The following is a 19,007-nucleotide window of genomic DNA, read 5'->3' as shown; positions in this document are numbered from 1 at the left end:
CCCAGGAAGAAGAAATAATTTGCAGAGGGCCCGAGCTGGGATCAGAGCCCAGGACTCCTGGCTCCCGCGCGGCTCTTTCCCACCCTTTGGCTTTACCTGCTGAACCGCAGTTCCCCTTCGAGAGCTGCCCCAAGGTGACTTGATTTCCGTGGCCTGGGGAGAAAACAGCCCTTAGAAGGGCCAGGTTGGCACCACAGTGCCAATGCTGGAATTCTCTATAAAGATTCTCAATCCATCTGGGAGGCGGGCTGCACATTAGGGGCTTTGTTTAGAACCTGTGCTTTCAAGATTTTCTTAAATTGTGTTATTTAGAGTGGCTGAAGTGTGGGGTTGCTGATGAAGGACATGGAAGGGAGTAAATTCCCTCCCAGGTCACCCCCTTGCTGACTTGGTGCTGCCTGGGGGCTTTGGGCAAGGCCCAGCAGGGGATGAGTTGTGGGGACTGGTGGGACCCGACAGATTGCACACCCCCTGGGGAAAGACGGGGTCTCAGAATTCATGCCCCCACCACCTGCAGACAAAGAAAGCAGCCCTTCCCTTCCTCCCCTCCAGCTGGTCCCTCCCTCCCTTAGGGCTCACCTTCCTACGACCCATCTGCTCCACAGGCCTGCTGTAGGCATCGGCTCTCTGCAGCCCACACTCGTGATTGGTCTGTCTGTCCGCTCTTCATCCTGCTGTTTTCACTCACCTTGCTTCCTCTGTCGGACTCTTCATAAGCACGAGTTTTCAGTGGTTGAATAAATTCCATCAGATGGGTATGCTGCCATTCTTCCCTCCGACTGCTAGTAGTTGCCAGTTCCCACCATCATAGTAGGAGGGTCCCAAGGCTCCACATCTGCGTCAAGACTTGTTATTGTCTGTTTCTACTTAGCCATTCTAGTGGGTGTGAAGTGGTAGCTCCTGATTTCGATTTGTGTTTTCCTAATGACCTATGGTGTTCAGCATCGGTTCATGTGCTTTTTGGCCATTTGTATATCTTCTTTCAAGAAATGGCCATTCAATTCATTTGCCCATTTTAAATTAATTGTCTTTTTATTATCAAATTGTAAGAGTTCTTTATATACTCTGGATACAAGTCCCTTAGTAGATCTATGGTTTACAAATTTTTTCTCCCATTATGTGGTTTGGTTTTTTGCTCTCTAAATGGTATCACTTCTGGCACAAATGTTTTCCATTATGATTTAACCCAATATACCCATTTATAATTCTATCCAGGCTTTTGTGTCAACATAAGTTTTTATTTTACTTGGGTAAATATTTAGGAATAGGAGAGTGAGGCTGTATGGTAAGTAGCTCTATGGTATGAGCTGTAGGGTAAAGTGCCTGCACCTATCCCCCCACCTCCCCAGCACTGAGAGTTTTTGCTGCCCTATAGCCTCCTTAGCACTTGACGTTGTCCTTTTATAATTTTAGCCATTCTAGTACGTCTGTTGTAGTATCCCACTGGGGTTTGAATTTTCATTTTCCTAATGACTAATGACGTTGAACTTCTTTTCATGTTGTTATATGCCATGTGTAAAGTGTTAAAATCATTTACCCATTTTAAAATTGGATTTTTTAGTTATTATTACATATATGATTTAACAGGTATCTTTTTCCTTTTTTTTTTTTTTTTTTTTTTTTTGCCAGCCTGTGGCTTTGTCTTTTCATTTTCTTTAGTGACTTTTGAAGAACAGAAATTTTTGTGTTTTTTGTGCCATTGCCTAAATCATCTTTGCCTAAACTCAGGGTCACAAGGATTTCCTCCTGTTTCCCTCCAAAAGTTTTATAGTTTGTTTTGCACTTTAAGTCTATGATCCATTTCAAGTTGATTTTTTGTAGAAAGTGTGAGAGAAATGTTTCTTTTTTTGCATATAGATATCTAATTTTTCTAGCACCATTTGTTGAAAAAAATATCCTTCCTTCACTGAGTTACTTTGACACATTTGTCTCGGATAAATTGACTATAAGTAAGCGGATCTATTTCTGGATTCTCCATTCTGTTCAATAAATTTAGAAGGATTCAGGTCACAGTAAAGATTTTATTGATTTTCTCAAACAGCTTTTGGTTTCAATAATTTTCACTGGTTTTTCTGTTTTTTATTTCACCAGTTTCTGCACTATTTACTATTTCCTTTCTTCTGTTTACTTTGGATTTAATTTGTTCTTCTTTTTTTGGTTTCTTAAGGTAGAAACTGACCCATTGATTTGAGACCTTTTGCCTTTTTTTTTTTCTAACAAGGGATTTGCTGCTATAAATTCCCTCAAGGTACTGGTTTTTCAGGACCCACAACTTTTGATATGTTGTATTTTCATTTTCAGTGAGTTCAAAATGCTTTCTAATTTTTCCTTTGATTATTTTTTGACCTATGGACTATTTAGAAATATGGTATTAATTTCCAACTATTTGATGGTTTTCCAGATATCTTTCTGTAATTTGTTTCTATTTCATTGCCTATTGGCCAGAGAATATGCTTTGTGTGACTTGAGTCTTTTTTCATTTTTTTTTTTTAAGATTTTATTTTTTATTTATTTGACAGGCAGAGAGGCAGGCAGAGAGAGAGAGAGAGAGGTGGAAGCAGGCTCCCTGCTGAGCAGAGAGGCCGATATGGGGCTCGATCCCAGGACCCCAGGATCATGACCTGAGCCAAAGGCAGAGGCTTTAACCTACTGAGCCACCCAGGTGCCCTGAGTCCTTTTACATTTATTGATGGTCTAGGATATGGTCAATCTTGGTGAATGTTCCAGGTGTACTTGAAAATAATACATATTTTTCTTTTAGTGGGTTGAGTGATCTATAAGTGTCAATGAGGCCAAGTTGGTTGATACCTACATTTAAGTCTTCTCTCCTTCATGAATTTCTGTGTACTGTCCTATCAAATATTGAGATAGTGATATTGAATTCCCTAACTATAATTTTGAATTTGACTAGTTCTCTTCATGGTTCTGCCAGGTTTTGCTTCATATATTTTGATGCTCTGTTATTTGATGCATAAACATTATGATTGCTATGTTTTCTTAATGAATTAGCACCTATATCATTATAAAATTACCTTTTAATCTTTGACCCTATTCATTGCACAACTCTACTTTGAGAACAGTGTCGGGGTGCCTGGGTGGCTCAGTGGGTTAAGCCTCTGCCTTCGGCTCAGGTCGTGATCTCGGGGTCCTGGGATCGAGCTCTGCATCGGGCTCTCTGCTCGGCAGGGAGCCTGCTTCCTCCTCTCTCTCTCTCTGCCTGCCTCTCTGCCTACTTGTGATCTCTTCAAATAAATAAATAAAATCTTAAAAAAAAAAAAAAAAGAACAGTGTCACCACTACAGCTTTATTTCGATTAGTTAACATGGCATGCGGAAGAGTTCAGGACATGCAACCCCAAAATATGCCCTTTGGGCGTATTGATTATTGGGAGCTAAGGCACTTGAAACACAGCGGGTACAAGAAGGGCATGCTGACCTTCCCTTTTCTTTCTGCAAGCAGGAGATGAAACTCCCATGGGAAAAATGCCCTCCCTTTTCCAAGAGGAAAGGAACTTTCTTCTCACCAGAGAAGAGGAGTCTAGGCAGAGGGAAATCTGTACAAATAGACTGGGTTAAAATAACTTCTCTTTCTGTAGTCTCCCCATATGGTTGTTGCTTTTCCACAATCGCCATTCTTTCTTTAACCTAGTATATAAGTACTTAGGCCTGGCCAGTTCTTTGGATCTTCATTCTTGTGGGGGTTCCCCTGGACATGTTAAAAATTACTAAATAAACTCTCTGTGCTTTTCTCCAGTGACTCTGTTTTGTATCAGCCTTAGCTGGAAAGCCCGAGAGGGTCGAGGAGACATATTACTTCCCCTGCATATTTAATCTTCCATCCTTTCTCTTAACCCACTTGAGTCTTCATATGTAAAACACATTTTTTTTTTTAAATATTGGCAGCATACAGTTGGGTTTGATTTTTTATCCAGACTGACAATCTGTGCCAGACGGAATTGCCAGATTGTATGTGAACAACTCAGGTGTAATGTGCTGATTACTATGGTTTAAAGTCTATCAGTCATTATCTTGCTATTTGTTTTGCATTTGTCCCATCTTTTCTTTGTCCCTTTATTCCTCTTTTTATGCCTCTAAAAACATTTATTGGGTACTTCTTTGATTCCCTTTTATCTTTTTTATGGGCTTCAGGACCAGGACTGGGGGGTAGGGGTGTGGATGAGATACTCATCTTGAGTGTAGAGTTTAAAGGGATAACAAAAAATTTGGTAATCAACTTAACACTATTTTAATTAGTGTTTTTAAAAGTCAAAACTAATGCAAAAAATCTGTAATGAACAAAATATCAAAGTTTTCAATAATAAACATGTCAGTATTTCTGATTTTTCTTTTGGCCTCAGGCTCCAGTATAGCTTGGCATAACATTATTACTGACTGTGGGTCAGTTTCCTGCTTCATATATGTACACATACATATATATATATATGATTAAAATGTCATTTAAAAATTTATCTATCAAGTTTCATTTAGGTGAAATTTGTTGATTTTCTAGTCTCTTGAAATTTTCTCTTCTTTCTGATTTGGGCTGCCTTTTCTGTCGTTTTCTGAGAGAAATGTATTTAGAATCTCCTATTATGATTGTGAATTTGTCCTTCCCCTTTTATTTCTGTGAGGCTTTGCTTTACAGATTGGGTTTGTCATTAGGTGCATGGAAACTTAGAAGTTTTACTGTTAAAAATTCTTTATGAAATGTCCCTCCCCATTATTCACAGTGTTTTTTGTTCTACAAAAGTATTTATTATCTCTTATTAACATTACCTTTTGTTGCATGGCATATCTTTTTTTAATCCTTTAACCCTTTAATATTTTAGGTGTTTCTTTTTAAATGGCATTCAGTTGGGCTTTGTTTCTTTTTATCTCATCTGACAATCTTTGTATTTTAATTGGAGCATTCTGTTTATATTTTATAACATTACAAATAAATTTGTGTGCAAATCTATCATCTTACTCTTCTCTTTTATTCATCCCACATATTCTTTGTTATCTTTCTTTTCTTTCTAGCTTTTTTTTAGATCAATTATTTTCTATTTTGATTCCACTCACTCCCCTGCCCCCAGTCACTTAGAAATAATACACTCTTTTAATATTCTTTTAGCGGTTACCCTAGAGATTAAGACATTCATCCTTGACTTATCAAAGTTTAATATAAATTGGTACTTTTGCCTCTTCCTTGAAAGTGGAAGGATATTAGAATACTTCCCATTTGTCTGCTTTTAAAATGTATACTATCGTAATGCATTTTTAATTGTGAGACATTATTATTGTTTTATATTTATTTAATTTGCCCATATATTTACCATTTATGTTGCTCTTCATTCTTTCCTGCAATTCCCTTAGCATTATTTTGATTATTCATTCTTTTTGCTGTCCACCCCCCGTCTTTCATTGCCCCTTCAATTTTGTCACTTCTCCATGGCCGACCCCACCTATAAATAGTGGATTTCCAGGATATTGGGTGTACACATGATAAAATTCTTCTGTGTTACATTTCAGATGCTGCTGTAGCAATGCCATATACATGTCTTAAAGTTCAATTTAATTTCTCAAAAGTGAGGTTTTTTTTTTTCTTTCTAAAACCTAATAACAAGGTGAATATACTTCGAGGCATGCTTCATTTACATTAAATTTGCTCTAAATTGCTGCTTGGAAGACATTTGGATGGGAGTAGTCAAGTCATTAACTCAAAGAAAAACCATGACCTCACCTCTAGAAACAAAAATCGCCAAATTGTGTTGTCTGTGTTAATTTTTGTGTGCATGCATCCTAAAAGGCACATTGCATTTATGTAGAAACAGTGACAAAAAATTTAAGGCTAACTTTGAAACCTATCTAAAAGGTATATCTAAGTGTGTGTGTGTTTATGGACCGTCTGATACAGGCTCAGACAGTAGGGAGTCTCCAGTGATCCCAGAGCTCACTTAATCCAAAGCCCTCATTTTAGAGATGAGGACTCTGAGCTCCAGGGAGACTCGATGACTGGTTTAATGTCAGCCAGTGGATGAGAGTCAGGATTAGAATTAGGGTCTCTGGACAGAGCAGCCTCCTTCAACTGTCTAAAAGTATAGTCTCCTGCCTCCACTCAGGTGCAGTCAACCAGTGAAATCGTGTTATCCCCAGGTATGGGTACCCATTTGGTCTGTAGCCATTGGCTCTAGGATTCTCTAGCAATCTGATAACCCACTTTGCTATTTGAGGTTATCAATTAGATTTCAGATGTGTCTGGTAGAGGGCACAGTACTGGATGCTTCCTAACTGGACAGCAGTGGAACAACACAAAGATTGTTTTCTGCTAAAATTCAGCCAAGTGCCAGGAGTGGCAGGACTTAAGGGAAGGGAAAGGGGCAGAAGAAAGCTCCTTGAGGTCATTCTGAAGTATGTAAAAACAATCCTTTGAATTTAGATATCACCACACACAATCTGTTTCTAACACTCACTTGTCAAATTAAAGAGAGACCCAATATCATTGATACATTTTCTGGTCTCCTAGCTGTCATCAATGCTTTGTGTTCCTTTTTCATGAATGTCTTAGTTTGTTCAGGCTGCTATAATAAAAATACCATAGACAGAATACCTTATAAACAAAAGAACTTTATTCCTCACAGTTCTAGAGGCTGAGAAGTCCAAGATTGAGGTTCTGGCAGCTTGAGTGTCTGATGAGAGCCCACTTTCTTGTTCATAAGAACCTTTCCAATGTGTCCTCACAGGGTGGAAGGGGCCAAGGAGGCCCTACAGTCTCTTTTATAATCCCATTGATGAAGGGATCATGCTCCTCCCTCATGATCTCATCACTGTCAAAGGCCCCACTTCCAAATACTATCACACTGGGAATCCATCACATAGTGTTAGGTTTCAAGGTATGAATCTGGTGGGGGGGGGGCGGAGATCAAAGACATTCCATTTATAGCAATGAAATGTAATTGTTGAGAAGTGACTGTCCGGCCACGGACTTCATTTCTAAAACCCCCGCATCTAGATGGGACCCCGTGACTAACTTACGGCTGGTGGAATTGAGTGGAAGGAATTCATGCCAGTTCTAGGTGGGCCCCTAAAACTACCACATATGGTTCTGCACACTCTCTGTCCTTGTCTGCCAGCTGCAGGTGGACACCCTTAGCAACCTTGGAGGCCAAGTGTTGAAATGGCAGACCGCCTACCAGTCTGGGTCCCTGAAGGGCTATGGAGAATGGAACCATTGCTCACCCCATGACCACCAACTGAACTTTGCATGATCTGTTAGCAGGAAATAAATGTCTATTACGTTAGGCCACTTGAGATTCTGGGGTTTATCTGTTATTGCAGTTAACAGGTACTTTAACATAGTCAATGACCTCTAACTTGAACAATAACATGTAATTTCCAATTAGAGTGCTGGAGGCAAAGCTTGTGGGGAAGAGGAAAGAGGGAGAGGGCAGCACATCACAAAATCAATGATCCCCACCATGTGTTAGTTCATCGGGTCAAAGTGTAGTGTGGACAACGGTGGCCCCCATCCTCCACAGAACACCCTGAGAACAGAAAGTTAGAATATTCACATTTTATTACTTACAGAATGTTACCTCAAAATATAAACTACCTCATGGGCTCTAACTCTCTGCAATCGCCAAGCTCATATAAACCTTAATATGATCTGATTTTGGAAGCAAATATTAACACCTGTTCAAATCCCCTGCAGAGAAGAGACTTTCCCTGGGAGGTGTTCCTGTACTCATTTTGCCAACTTCCAGATGAATAAAGCTTGGGTTTCTTTTTGCTTCTTCCAAAAATATAATTTATTACATAACATTTACAACTTGAAAAAGGATCCTAGGATATTTTCATGAATAATAATTAGAAGAGTAAAGTTCACGATGTGGGCTGTAAAGAGGGACGCCCCCTTTTCTCTGCTGGGTGCATAGGACAGTGGGATTTATTTGTGAGCCAGTCATTGGGAACTTGGTCTGCTCCTCCTGAGTGCTCCCAGGGCTCCTAGGGGGCTGCTCTGGTGTTTGGAAGGAAGTAGGTGCCAAAGAGGTTGGTTTCTTATATTTTAGCTTTCTTGTTTTAGAGTGATCTTTGCAAAATACTGCCTCTCTGGCAATAGTTAATGGGTTTATTATTTAGTCTGGAAGACAAAGAGAAACGTCCAGATCTCTTAGTGGTGGGGAAGGAGGAGCAGTGCCCTCAGAGCCCGTGGGTGCTTGGGTGCTGCTTGGCTCTCCAGGACTTGGAAATGTCAAGACTCATCACCTGTGGTGGGTGGTGGGAGGGGTCCTTTAAATTATTCTACAGAAGAACACAGGGAGGAACGGCCAGGAGGGTCAGTGGTGGGCCCAGGGGAGGCTGGATTCCAAATGTTACAGCCAAAGTTGGTTGGTCACAACCCTACTCACGACTCATCGGAACAGCTAGTCCGCTTTACTGCAGACTGGTTCATCTCTGCTTCTGTAGAGTTTAGACACTGCCCTTTTGTTTTCAGTGGATTTCCAAGGTAGTAAATCCAGCAGCAGCATCCCTCCCAAACATGGGCCTGCAGTGCACATGAGCACACCTGCAGGTGTGGGGCGTGGCCAGGACCGTTCCAGTCCCTCATCGGTTCATAGCCCCGCTGGGTCCTTCCCCAGGCTGCCTCAAGGAGGCCTCAGCACCTCCTGGTGCTCAGGGCCAGTGGGGGCCTTTCATGTGGAATCTACCAACAAGCTCTGCCATTTTGGAAGGTGCAGGGCTTGGGCCCAACTGCTGGGGAGGGGTTGGGGCTACCAGGGTGAGTGGGCCATAAGCAACTGTGGTTCTGGGGATCGCAGGCCTTAGTCTCATTGTAGCTCAGTTCTGGAATTTTCAAGCTTTCTCCATCCAGAAATTAGCTAATATCCCACAGTGGCAGCTTTTTCAGGGCACGAAAAGAATTGAGACTTTTTCTTCAAATAACAATGAGAATTTGTTCTGAGCCTTTGTGATAAGAAAGGAGAAAGAAAATCATTCCTAGAGGCAGGAAGAACAGAAAATTGTCTCAACAAAAGGCACAGACTTCTCATTATACCCTTTTATGCTTTCAAATAAGCATTTTTGCAAGTCCATTCTTCAGTTTAAAGTAAAGTGGCTCTAAAGTCTTAGATGATCTCAGCCATGTCTTGTCTTAGGAGGAAAAGTCTCATGTGGGAAGCTGGTGGATGAATTCTTTTGTCCCAGGGCCCAGCCTGGCAAGCTGCTCCCCTGGTGTGCACTGTGGCTATCTTGGGTGGGGAGTGTGATAGGGAAATCCCTTATAGGAAGTGATCCCTACTGATTCAGTAATTATCCCCCATCCCAAAATGAAAAAGCCAGGACAGATACCCGGCACCCAAATCCTTAAAGAATGTGATATTATCATGAGTTTCTCGGTATCCTTTGAATAATGCAAATATTTCTTTCATGAGACAGTTGCAAAGTTAGAACTGCAGGACCCCAAAGATAAATTTCAATGATTCCCTCTCCTCCCTTTTTATTAACTAACAAAAAATTAAAAAATAAAAAAACAAAAAAAAAACCTTAAACCTCTTGGGAGCATTTAATACACAAAGAAAGATCAAAGAAGCAGAAACGGCCTATCTTCTGCGGGCTGGGAAGCTTAGGGAAGAACCATGTACAAGAAGCGAGCTTGCGCGGAGCTCTGGAGGCTGGGCCGCACTCAAGCAGCAGGGGAGGGGGTGAGGCTGGGAAGTGGGCAACCCTGGGCTTGGTGGTTAAATGAACAGGCACTGGATTATTTCGCGCTCAGGCGCCCACTGCCCCGGGTGACCCTGGACGAGCTCCGAACTCTCTCCCCGCCTCTCAGGAAGGCGGGGGTAGAACCAGCGACTCCTTCATGGGGAAGCAAATTGGCCTGGGCCAGGTCCACTGGACTGCTGCCTACTGGTGTTCTCATCGGGGGGCCTGCAGCTCTGCCTGCACCTGTGTAGAGAGGAGATTTTGCTATCCGCACGCCTTTTTCGAAGTTTGGGGAGACAGCTTCTTTGTCTCTCTTTTCCTCTCTCTTCCTCACGTGGGCTGTCCTCTGCCACTTCTCTCCCTGCTTTCTACCCCAGTCTGGGCACTTCTCGCTTCTCGCCTTGCAGAGCCGAGGCTTCAGCAGGAGCTCCCGGCTTCCCGAGGAGGCCGCCTGGGTAGCCTGGGGCGTGGCAGTGCTGGGGTCTGCGCCCCTCTCTCCATCCACCTCCGGGCTGGGCATGCCCACTGACCAGGTCCAGCCCAGTCCTTGCCCCCGCCTTTTGCTGACCATAGCACACACCTCCGGACCCGCTGACCCACATGGCAAAACGGAGTCCGCTCTCTTCCTCAAGCACGGAGCGAAGCTGCTGGCTTCCCTCTCCCTGATTTCCTGTTCTCCGTGCCGACTCCCGGACTTCCTCCCTTATCTCATCTTCCTCCTGTGTCTCACCTCACACCTGGCCCTGTCCTTAGCCCCTGTCCTTCTTGTCCTTTATCCTGAGAAAGAAAATCAACCCCATGGGAGAGAGTCTTTTCAGCGGCAGCTTATTTGTCTCTTACCCCTTGAATCATACAGGTTTATCGTAATCTTTAAATCAGTCCACTCCCCCCTGCCCAATTCAGGGGCTTCCCACCCACCACCCCACAGTTCTCCATCAGACCTCAGTTTCCAGATTCCCCCTTCCCCCAGGTGGTGCATGGAAAGCTTTGTTCTGGGCTCAAACTGGCTGGTCTGGGAAAGCGCGGACCTGGTCAGCTTTCACTACCACATTAGATTTCTGCCTAGTAAATGCCGGGAGAAGCACACAGCTCCTTGGGGGAACAGGAAGGACGGCTAGATTCGGTTGTGTCTTACAGGGATGACTTTCGATTTACACTTTTTTTTTTTTATAACTTTGGTCAAACAAGCCATTAAGGGCTTGACTGACAAGCCCTTAAGATTCTTTCAGATTTGATGCAGGTCTAATTATTTGCTTGTTCAGTTGGGGTGTGTGTGTGTGTGTGTCTGCGTTCATTCAGTGGTTCAGTGTGCTTTCTCTTTGTGCTGAAACTCTCTCCCTCCCAGCCACATGACGGATGATGATTGCTTTTTGTGGTGCCTAATACATTGTTCTCCTCTCCATGAATATTGTTACCTGACTCCCATTCCAACCCAAGGGGAATCCGGATTCACAGAGGAATAGAACCCTCTTAGAAAATCTGGAGTACGATTACAATTTTACTTTTGAAGCACCCATCTCCCGGAGGAATAGCCAGTGATCGATGCCACTGCCAGAAACCCAGATGCACACACTCATACATCAGCCAGGAAATGACATAAACAGCTCACCCAGCAGGCCGTCGCTGACCCACCCACTGGCTCCCCGGTGAGAAGAGAGGTGACAGGAAACCCGGGGCAACAGCAGGGAGCAGACAAGGAGAGGAGTTTGAAGAGGACTGGGCTTATGAAGGCCCACTTGGTGGTTTCCTTCCTCATCTTGTACTGTGGGAAGCAGTCCCAGGGTAAGGTCTATAGTGACACTGCTGTGTGACCCGGATGATGGAGAGCTATTTCATGGGTCCTGCGAGCGCACCGCCAGCTTCTCTTCCTGGTGCGTGCACATGGGTACATACGGCTCCACACACATACCTTCATCCTTATATAGGCACGGGTGATGGGTACACTTTCCTTTGGGGTGGATGTGGCCTCCCTAGGCAAAGCTCGTGCTATGGCATTTGTCTCTTTAGAGAGCAAGTCTGTGCTGATTCCAGCAGGATGGGGCAGCAGAGACTGGTCTGTTGCTAAGAAGATGTCTGAAAGATCAGGATACGATTAGGGCAGGAGAGTGGAAAGCAGTCCAGCAGGCCTGTGGGTGACTTGTGGGCGTGAGGGTGGTTTATCGATAGCGGCAGGCCAAGGCGTTGACATTCTTGACCACATAGAAGCCCATGGTGACTGGAGGGATGACCAATGTCCGGCCGGCCCGCAGGGGGCGGGGCTTCAGTTCGGGGAGGGTCCCATCGTCCACCATCACTAAGGGCTGGCCGTTCAGCTGCACTGACCTACAGCAAAGACAAATAGCGTGGGACTTGTCAGTGCCTCATCACAGCCAAGCCTGGGCAACCCTGGACTGCCTGCCAGTCTGTCTGGTACTGGCCCACGGAGCCCTTACTGACGCTTCCTATGCCCAAACTCTCAGCTCCGTGTTTTACTTTTGAAAAACTCATTAAAAAACTCCAGCAACGCTCCAAGAAAGAAATTGCCATGATCCCATTTTACCTAGAGTGGCTAAGTGACTGGTCCAAGGTCATCCAGTTGTGGGTCTGGGAGCCAGGATTTGAACACAGGCTGTCTAGTTCCAGAGACACAACATTTAGACAAGTGAAAAGTGTGATGCAGAAGCTGAAAATTGTATTACACCTATTTTTAAAAATCATAATAGCAGTTCAGTTTGATTGTATACCTGAAGAATTTTTCCCTGTGGAGTGATGCACAAGCTTAAGATGACTTCAGAAGTCTCCTTTTTAAAAGATCTCTTTAATTTATTTGAGAGATTAGAAAATGAACATTATGTTACTTGTCTAGGTTTGTTCTGAAGGAGGAGAGAGACACTTAATGATTCTCCTTTTTCTGAGAATGAGTTTTCAAATCTTTTTTTTTTTTTTTAAGGAGAGAGAGAGTGCGAGCGGGGGTGGAGGGATGGAGGGAGAGGGAGAGAGAGAATCTTAAGCAGGCTCCGTAACCAGTGTGGAGACCAACTTGGGGCTCGATCTCATGACCCTGAGATCATGATTAAGAGTTGGACTCTCAACTGACTAAGCCACTTAGGTGTCCTTTATATCTCGTATTTTACGAGTGTTTCTGTTCCAGCAACATGGTGGAGTAGGTGATAAAGTAGGGGTTTTCTAAATCCCGCTCACCCATCCTGCTTGCTTTTCTTCTTCCTGTGTACCACCCGTCTTCAATCCTGAGAAGAGGGCCACATACAGAGTACACTTAGGAGAAAAGGAAGTAGCTCATCACCCATCCTTGGCCTGTGGTACAGAATCCAAAAAACTTCCCAGCTGTGCCTGGAATGACTTGTACAGCCACGTATCCCGATTGAAGCTCAGTTTTCTGGGTCAGAAGAAAAGGCCAGAGCCAGATCACCCTAGAAATAAGGCCGTGAGTCACCCTCAGAAAATCAACGTTGCATAGTGATGACTGTTTTGGGGTTCTGCCCGACCTCCAATGTGATGACAATGCAGTGATATTATCTGAGCTGTAAAGAGAATGAAATGTTACACACTGATATGGAGGTCTTTGTTTCGTGTTCCTGCTGTTCTGTGAGTGGTAGACAGGTTTGGAGAGAGATGGTCTGCACAACAGACTGGAGAATTCCCAGAGATAAGTGAGCTGCGAATTGCTCCCAACAGAGGGCAAGGCAGGGATAAGTTTGGGTCTGATCCAGATCCAACAGGCCAGAGGGACAGCCACCCTCCTCTTATTGGTTTGACTAAGGAATGACAGAGTGAGCAGGGGACTCCTGTGTGGAGAGCCAGACCTGCCTCTGGAAAAGTACAGAAGTAGGAGAACTGAGATCTGGTTAAGTATTGACCTCATCAAACCTGGAAGGAGCTTTTGCTCCAAATTTGAGTGACTGCCTCTGGTGAAGAGAGCCTATTCACTGGAGTGGGAGGTGGGGTAAGGAGAAGGGGTCCAGTTGCAAAAGACAAAAAAAAAAAAAAAAAAAAAGCCAGACAGGTCTTCACGGCGTACTTTCATTATTTTGTTTCAGGTGGTGTGAATATCCAACAACCAGACATATATATGCACCATCAAATACAAGTTCAATAATACTAATTAATCTTTCCAATGCATCCTCAGTTAATATCACTGCTCTACTTGAAGACTTTCAATGATCGCTCTTGCATACAGAACTGCAAGCAAGCCCTCCCCATAAGGAATGAGGTAATGTCCTTTTAGCATCACACCATCCCAGAGCATTGCTCTATGTCTGGGTTCTGGGAAGTGTGATAAGCAAGCCTTTGAATGTCTATATTGTTATTCTCTAACAGGACCCATTCTACTTTCCTTGTTGGTTATTTGTAAAAAGCTAACCCAAGTGTGGGTTGAACCAGGGAGCATGGTTGAGATTCTGGGGACGGATCTCTAATTCCAGGAGCCCAGTCACTCACTCACTTAGACAGTCACCTCCCTTCCAGAGCTTTCCTGTCTGTGCAGTTGCTATAGGCTGCCGGGCCAGGGACGTGAAGTACAAAGCATGAGATGCTCTGACAGCATAACCAGTCCTGGAAGTAGGAGATGGGGTTTTGTTATTAATTCTTTTCACCATAGCTGCGGGTAAACTTACTGGTCCTTGTACTTGACTGCTCTCGGGACTGACAAGTTTCATGGCTCCTTCTTAAAGTCCTCTCTTCCCTTGGTTCCCATTCTCAGCCCCATTCTCCTTCTCCTTCATTTCTGCAAGTGGTGGCCTGTTGAGAGGGACTGTTCGCTTCTACCTGTCTCATATATTGGGGTTCTTGGTGCCTTGTCCTTGGACCTCTTCTCCTACACTCCGTACTCCCACTGAGTGCTGTCACCCACACCCAGAACTTTGTTATCCATGTCAATTCTCCCCAAACATAGCCTAGATCCTTCTTCTAACTAATGTCATCTCCACTTGGCTGTTCCACGGGAACTACAAAGCCACTATGTCCAAAGTAAAAATGGTCTCCTCAAACCCTGTCCTTTTCTTAGCCTTTTTTGTGTTGGGACCACCATCTACCCAATGACCTAAGCCAGAAAGCTGGTCATCTGGGACTTCTCCCCCAATTCCCACGTCGGGTGTCACAAAGTCAGTTCTACCTTTTAATATTTTTCATATCTGCTTCTTTCTCTCCACTACTGCTACTACCTTAGTTCAGAACTTGCCATGTAACCGATCTCTTTGCCCCCTGCCTTGCCTTCCTCCTGCTGCTTGCCACATTCCTGACAGAGCAATCAATTTCTGTCACTGCTTTAAACTCTTCAGCATCTCCCCGTGCCTTCCACTTTCACGTGGACAATGAAGCCCCATTCTGGCTAGCTCTCCAGTCTTGGGTCCTGCCAGTACCCCCAACCCCAATGCTAACTACAGCTCCCTGGCCCCTGGGGGTGAGCGTGGGCTGATTGGCTGTTCTTTTCAGGTCATCACCAACATATGCACGAACAAAGATTTTTTCACAATGAAAAGCTAGTTAAATCTTGCTCATAAATGAAATAAATAGTTCTCTAATGACAACGTAAGTAGATATTGTTGGGAATGAAGTATGAAAGTTCACTTAAAAGAATAGTAAATATGGGCGCCTGGGTGGCTCAGAGGGTTAAGCCTCTGCCTTCAGCTCAGGTCATGATCTCAGGGTCCTGGGATCGAGCCCCACATTGGGTTCTCTGCTCAGCAGGGAGCCTGCTTCCCCCCCCCCCCCCGCCTCTCTGCCTACTTGTGATTTCTCTCTCTGTGTCAAATAAATAAATAAAATCTTAAAAAAAAAGTATAATAAATATTTTTCAAGTGTAAGTATCAGTAGACACTGTTGGGATTAATAAGACACAAGTTCATTTAAAACTGTTATAAAATTCCTAATAGCTTTTTTGGGAGGAGAGGGGCATCATGTGCTTTTTTCAAGCAAGAGATTTTAAAGATTTTATTTATTTATTTGAGAGATATAGAGAGAGAGTGAGAGAGCGAGCAGAGGTGGGAGGAGCAGAGCCTGACACGGGGTGGGGCGCTCAACCTCAGGACCCTGAAATCATGCCCTGAGCTGAAACCAAGAGTCAGACACTTAACCGACTGAGCCACCCAAGTGCCCCTCAAGCAAGAGATTTTTTTTTTTTTAAAGATTTTATTTATTTATTTGAGAGAGAAAGAAAGAGAGAGCATGGGAGGGCAGAAGGTCAGAGGGAGAAGCATACTCCCCATGGAGTTGGAAGCCTGATGCGGGACTCGATCCCAGAACGCCGGGATCACAACCTGAGCCGAAGGCAGTCGCCTGACCAACTGAGCCACCCAGGCGCCCTCAAGCAAGAGATTTTAAAAGGACAATTACTGTAATGTGGGAGGATGGTGACATAAGCTGACATCACTAAGGAACCCTGGTCCTTTTACAGGCCGGCCCCCTTGCCCCGCAGGACCAAAGTAAACAACGTGCAGTTCCACTTCACAACTCACCATCCTGCCCTGTCGGACTAACCACACTGTGTCCTTGCAGAACCTGCTCAGGTGTTGTCCTCTCTGGGGAACCTTCTCTGATCTCTGGGCTGGGCTAGGAGCTCCAACTCTGGATTCTCTTGTATCCCAGACTTATCTATGACTACCTCACTGAATTGTAGTGACTTACTCACTATCCCCTTCACTGGGCTGTGAGCTCGGTGAGGAAAGGGATCATGTCTTTCATCCCTAACTCCTCGGTGCCTAACAAGGTGCTCGGCCTGGAGGGGGGATGAAATATCTTTGAACAAGTGAATGAACTTTGAGGTTCTTTTGCACTACTTCTTATCTTTGGGGTGGAGTTTCTCCAGCTTCAGAGAGGCTCCCTGGAGGTTCGCTGAGTGTCTTTACGGATTTCATTAACCTACCAATTACTCTCTCGCTCTCAGTGGCTCTGGAGATGCGAGATAAGACCTGAATTATCGCTGATTCTCAGTCACTTACCAGATACCTTATCCCAACCTGACAGGAGGCCATTGATCACGGATAGTATTTTTCAGACTTAAAAAAAAGATCCATATGACCATCTCTTAACTAAGCCAACATGAGTTAATTCAGGGAGACCCTGAGTCTCCACACATCCTCATCTATAAATTCCCTCCATTATAGACAGGCCACATACTTTACCACCTCCATTCTATTCTTCCTGCTTACATTTTTATTTTAATATTTATCCTGTTACCCAGTGAAGTCATATCATGCTAAATATTACAATAGTCTTTCATTTTTATGAACAATTTGTAAGTTTGAAAACATAGTCACACTGATGATAAAAATCATTGATTAGTAATGGCAATGACTATTTTGTATACAAAGGCATTTTGTTATGATTTCATCTGACTATCACATTTAGTCCTTCCAACAACCACGTGAGGCAGGGGTTAGAAAACCTATATTATGGATGAGGAAATCAAACTTTAGAGGGGTCTCACCTGGTCACACAGCCAGTAAGTGATATGGGTAAGATGTGCAACACTGCCCTTCACCATGGTCCTGTCTGGCCTCCCTTGTGATCGCTAAAGAGGCCTGTGAGGTACATGGAGTGATTATTTTATTATTATTATTGTAACTTTACTACTGAGATGAGGTCAGAGAGGTTAAGTGGTCTGGGCAAGGTCACACAGCTAATAGATGGCTAAGCTAGGTCTCGAATTCAGTCCTTTCTGACACCTCTTTCGACTATTTAGTGTTATTCTCCAATTCCAGATGGCACTCGCCAGGATCGTGTTTCTTTATTTCAAAATCCTTCCTAATCATATTTCCATCATATTCTGGGACCTCCTTACTTACTATGACTTTTCACACTAAATGCTAAGTGATCCAGCCTATGTTGAACTATTTCTCTTAAATCCCTAGCTGCTGGGAGCATTTAAATTGTCCAAATATTAGGACAACTGCATTTTATCACCATCTGTTTTTACAAAGTCTGAGTTAAACTTTCAATTCCTAAACTTGTTTTCTTTATTTTGCATGCTATCTGAAATGAGATTCAATGTGTCAGTGTGGAGTCAAGCCCTCTGTTCTCTTGGTCTCTATGGGAGCCCCTTGCCCAGGTCACCCTCCTTCCCCCACCACCTGTCTACAGTCTCTGGTCCTCATGTTTCACCCTGATTCTTGCTAGCCATGGATACTGAAGCAAGCTTTCAACTCTCCCGAGGGCTCAGGGAAGCAGGTCTAGTGAGCAAGCTCTTTGCCAATTTTGAAGATAATTTGCTGGACTCTGGTCTGCCCCTGGGTGGATTTTGGTGGGGCAGAGGCTGGGGAAGACTGTATTGTTGGGAGCAGGCCTGGGAGCTCTGTCTGCTTCAGGCTGGCATATTAGGGACCCTGAATGGGAGGTAAAGGGACTTAGAGATAATCACTCTGCCTCAGCTACTTTGAGGAAGTGATTTGTATTCTCTGAGCTTGGGTTTCTCTATGTGTAAAACAGACTAGATGAAACTCAGAGTCCTTCTGTCTTGAACATTTTTTTAATAAAGATTTTTATTTATTTATTTGACAGACAGAGATCATAAGTAGGCAGAGAGGCAGGCAGAGAGAGGAGGAAGCAGGCTCCCCGCAGAGCAGAGAGCCCGATGTGGGGCTCGATCCCAGGACTCTGGGATCATGACCCAAGGCGAAGGCAGAGGCCTCAACCCACTGAGCCACCCAGGTGCCCCTGTCCTGAACATTTTTTAAGTGGGTTGTCCAAAGCCTAGCAACTAACTTGAGGCATTTAATGCCAAACTCAGAGTGATCCTGCACAAACAGAAATCTGATCATGATATTCACCCACCTAATGTTCAGTAGCTCCCTGTTGATCTTAGAACACTGTCCAAAGCCTTTACAAGACCCAATAGGCAAAGCCTTTTACCTAGGCTCACCCTAGTTCCTGTCCATTCCAGCTCCCCACTACTCACCACCTCCTTCCATTCCATGCTGCAGTGTCTCCAAGCCCAGTCTCTGATCTCAGAGTTTTTGTACATGTTCCTGCTGCTTGGAACCTTCTCCATATTCCCTCCCCCTTCCAGCTTCCTTTCCCTGTCTAACTCCTATCTGTCCTTTAGGTCAGGTGTCCCTCCAAAGTGCTTCCGTATTACCCCACACTTCTGAGATCTCTGCACTCATCACAGGGTACTGGCATTGCTGACCTCCTGTCTGTCTCTCCACTAGGCAGGAAGACCATGTGCCTGTCTTGTTCATTCTTTCACTCTCCCTCCACCAACTCACATAGCAGGTGAGCAATAAGAGAAGGACTGGTTATAAATATGCAGGTAGATGAATCCGGAAGGAAAAGACACTAGACTGGAAGGCCAGAGACTTGAGTTTTGGTCCAGACTCCCAACATGAAATGTGC

At 44.2% G+C, this 19,007-nt stretch overlaps 1 protein-coding gene across 3 annotated transcripts in view; it reads right to left on the bottom strand.

The window, feature by feature from the left end:
• Positions 1-11,836: 11,836 nt before the first annotated feature.
• The window catches only part of HPSE2 (heparanase 2 (inactive)), a gene marked incomplete at both ends in the record, with an annotated part of 697,942 nt that continues 690,771 nt past the window's right edge, over positions 11,837-19,007 (bottom strand). For all 3 annotated transcript variants that reach the window (XM_080823263.1, XM_080823264.1, XM_080823265.1), the window contains one exon: positions 11,837-12,002. In XM_080823263.1, coding sequence (XP_080679389.1) covers positions 11,837-12,002 — 166 coding nt within the window. The remainder of the gene's footprint in view (positions 12,003-19,007) is intronic.

This window comes from Martes martes (genome assembly GCF_963455335.1).
Source record: "Martes martes genome assembly, chromosome: 14".
NCBI lineage: Eukaryota > Metazoa > Chordata > Mammalia > Carnivora > Mustelidae > Martes > Martes martes.
Note: the sequence above shows the minus strand (reverse complement) of the source record. Positions and strands in the feature narration are given on the sequence as shown.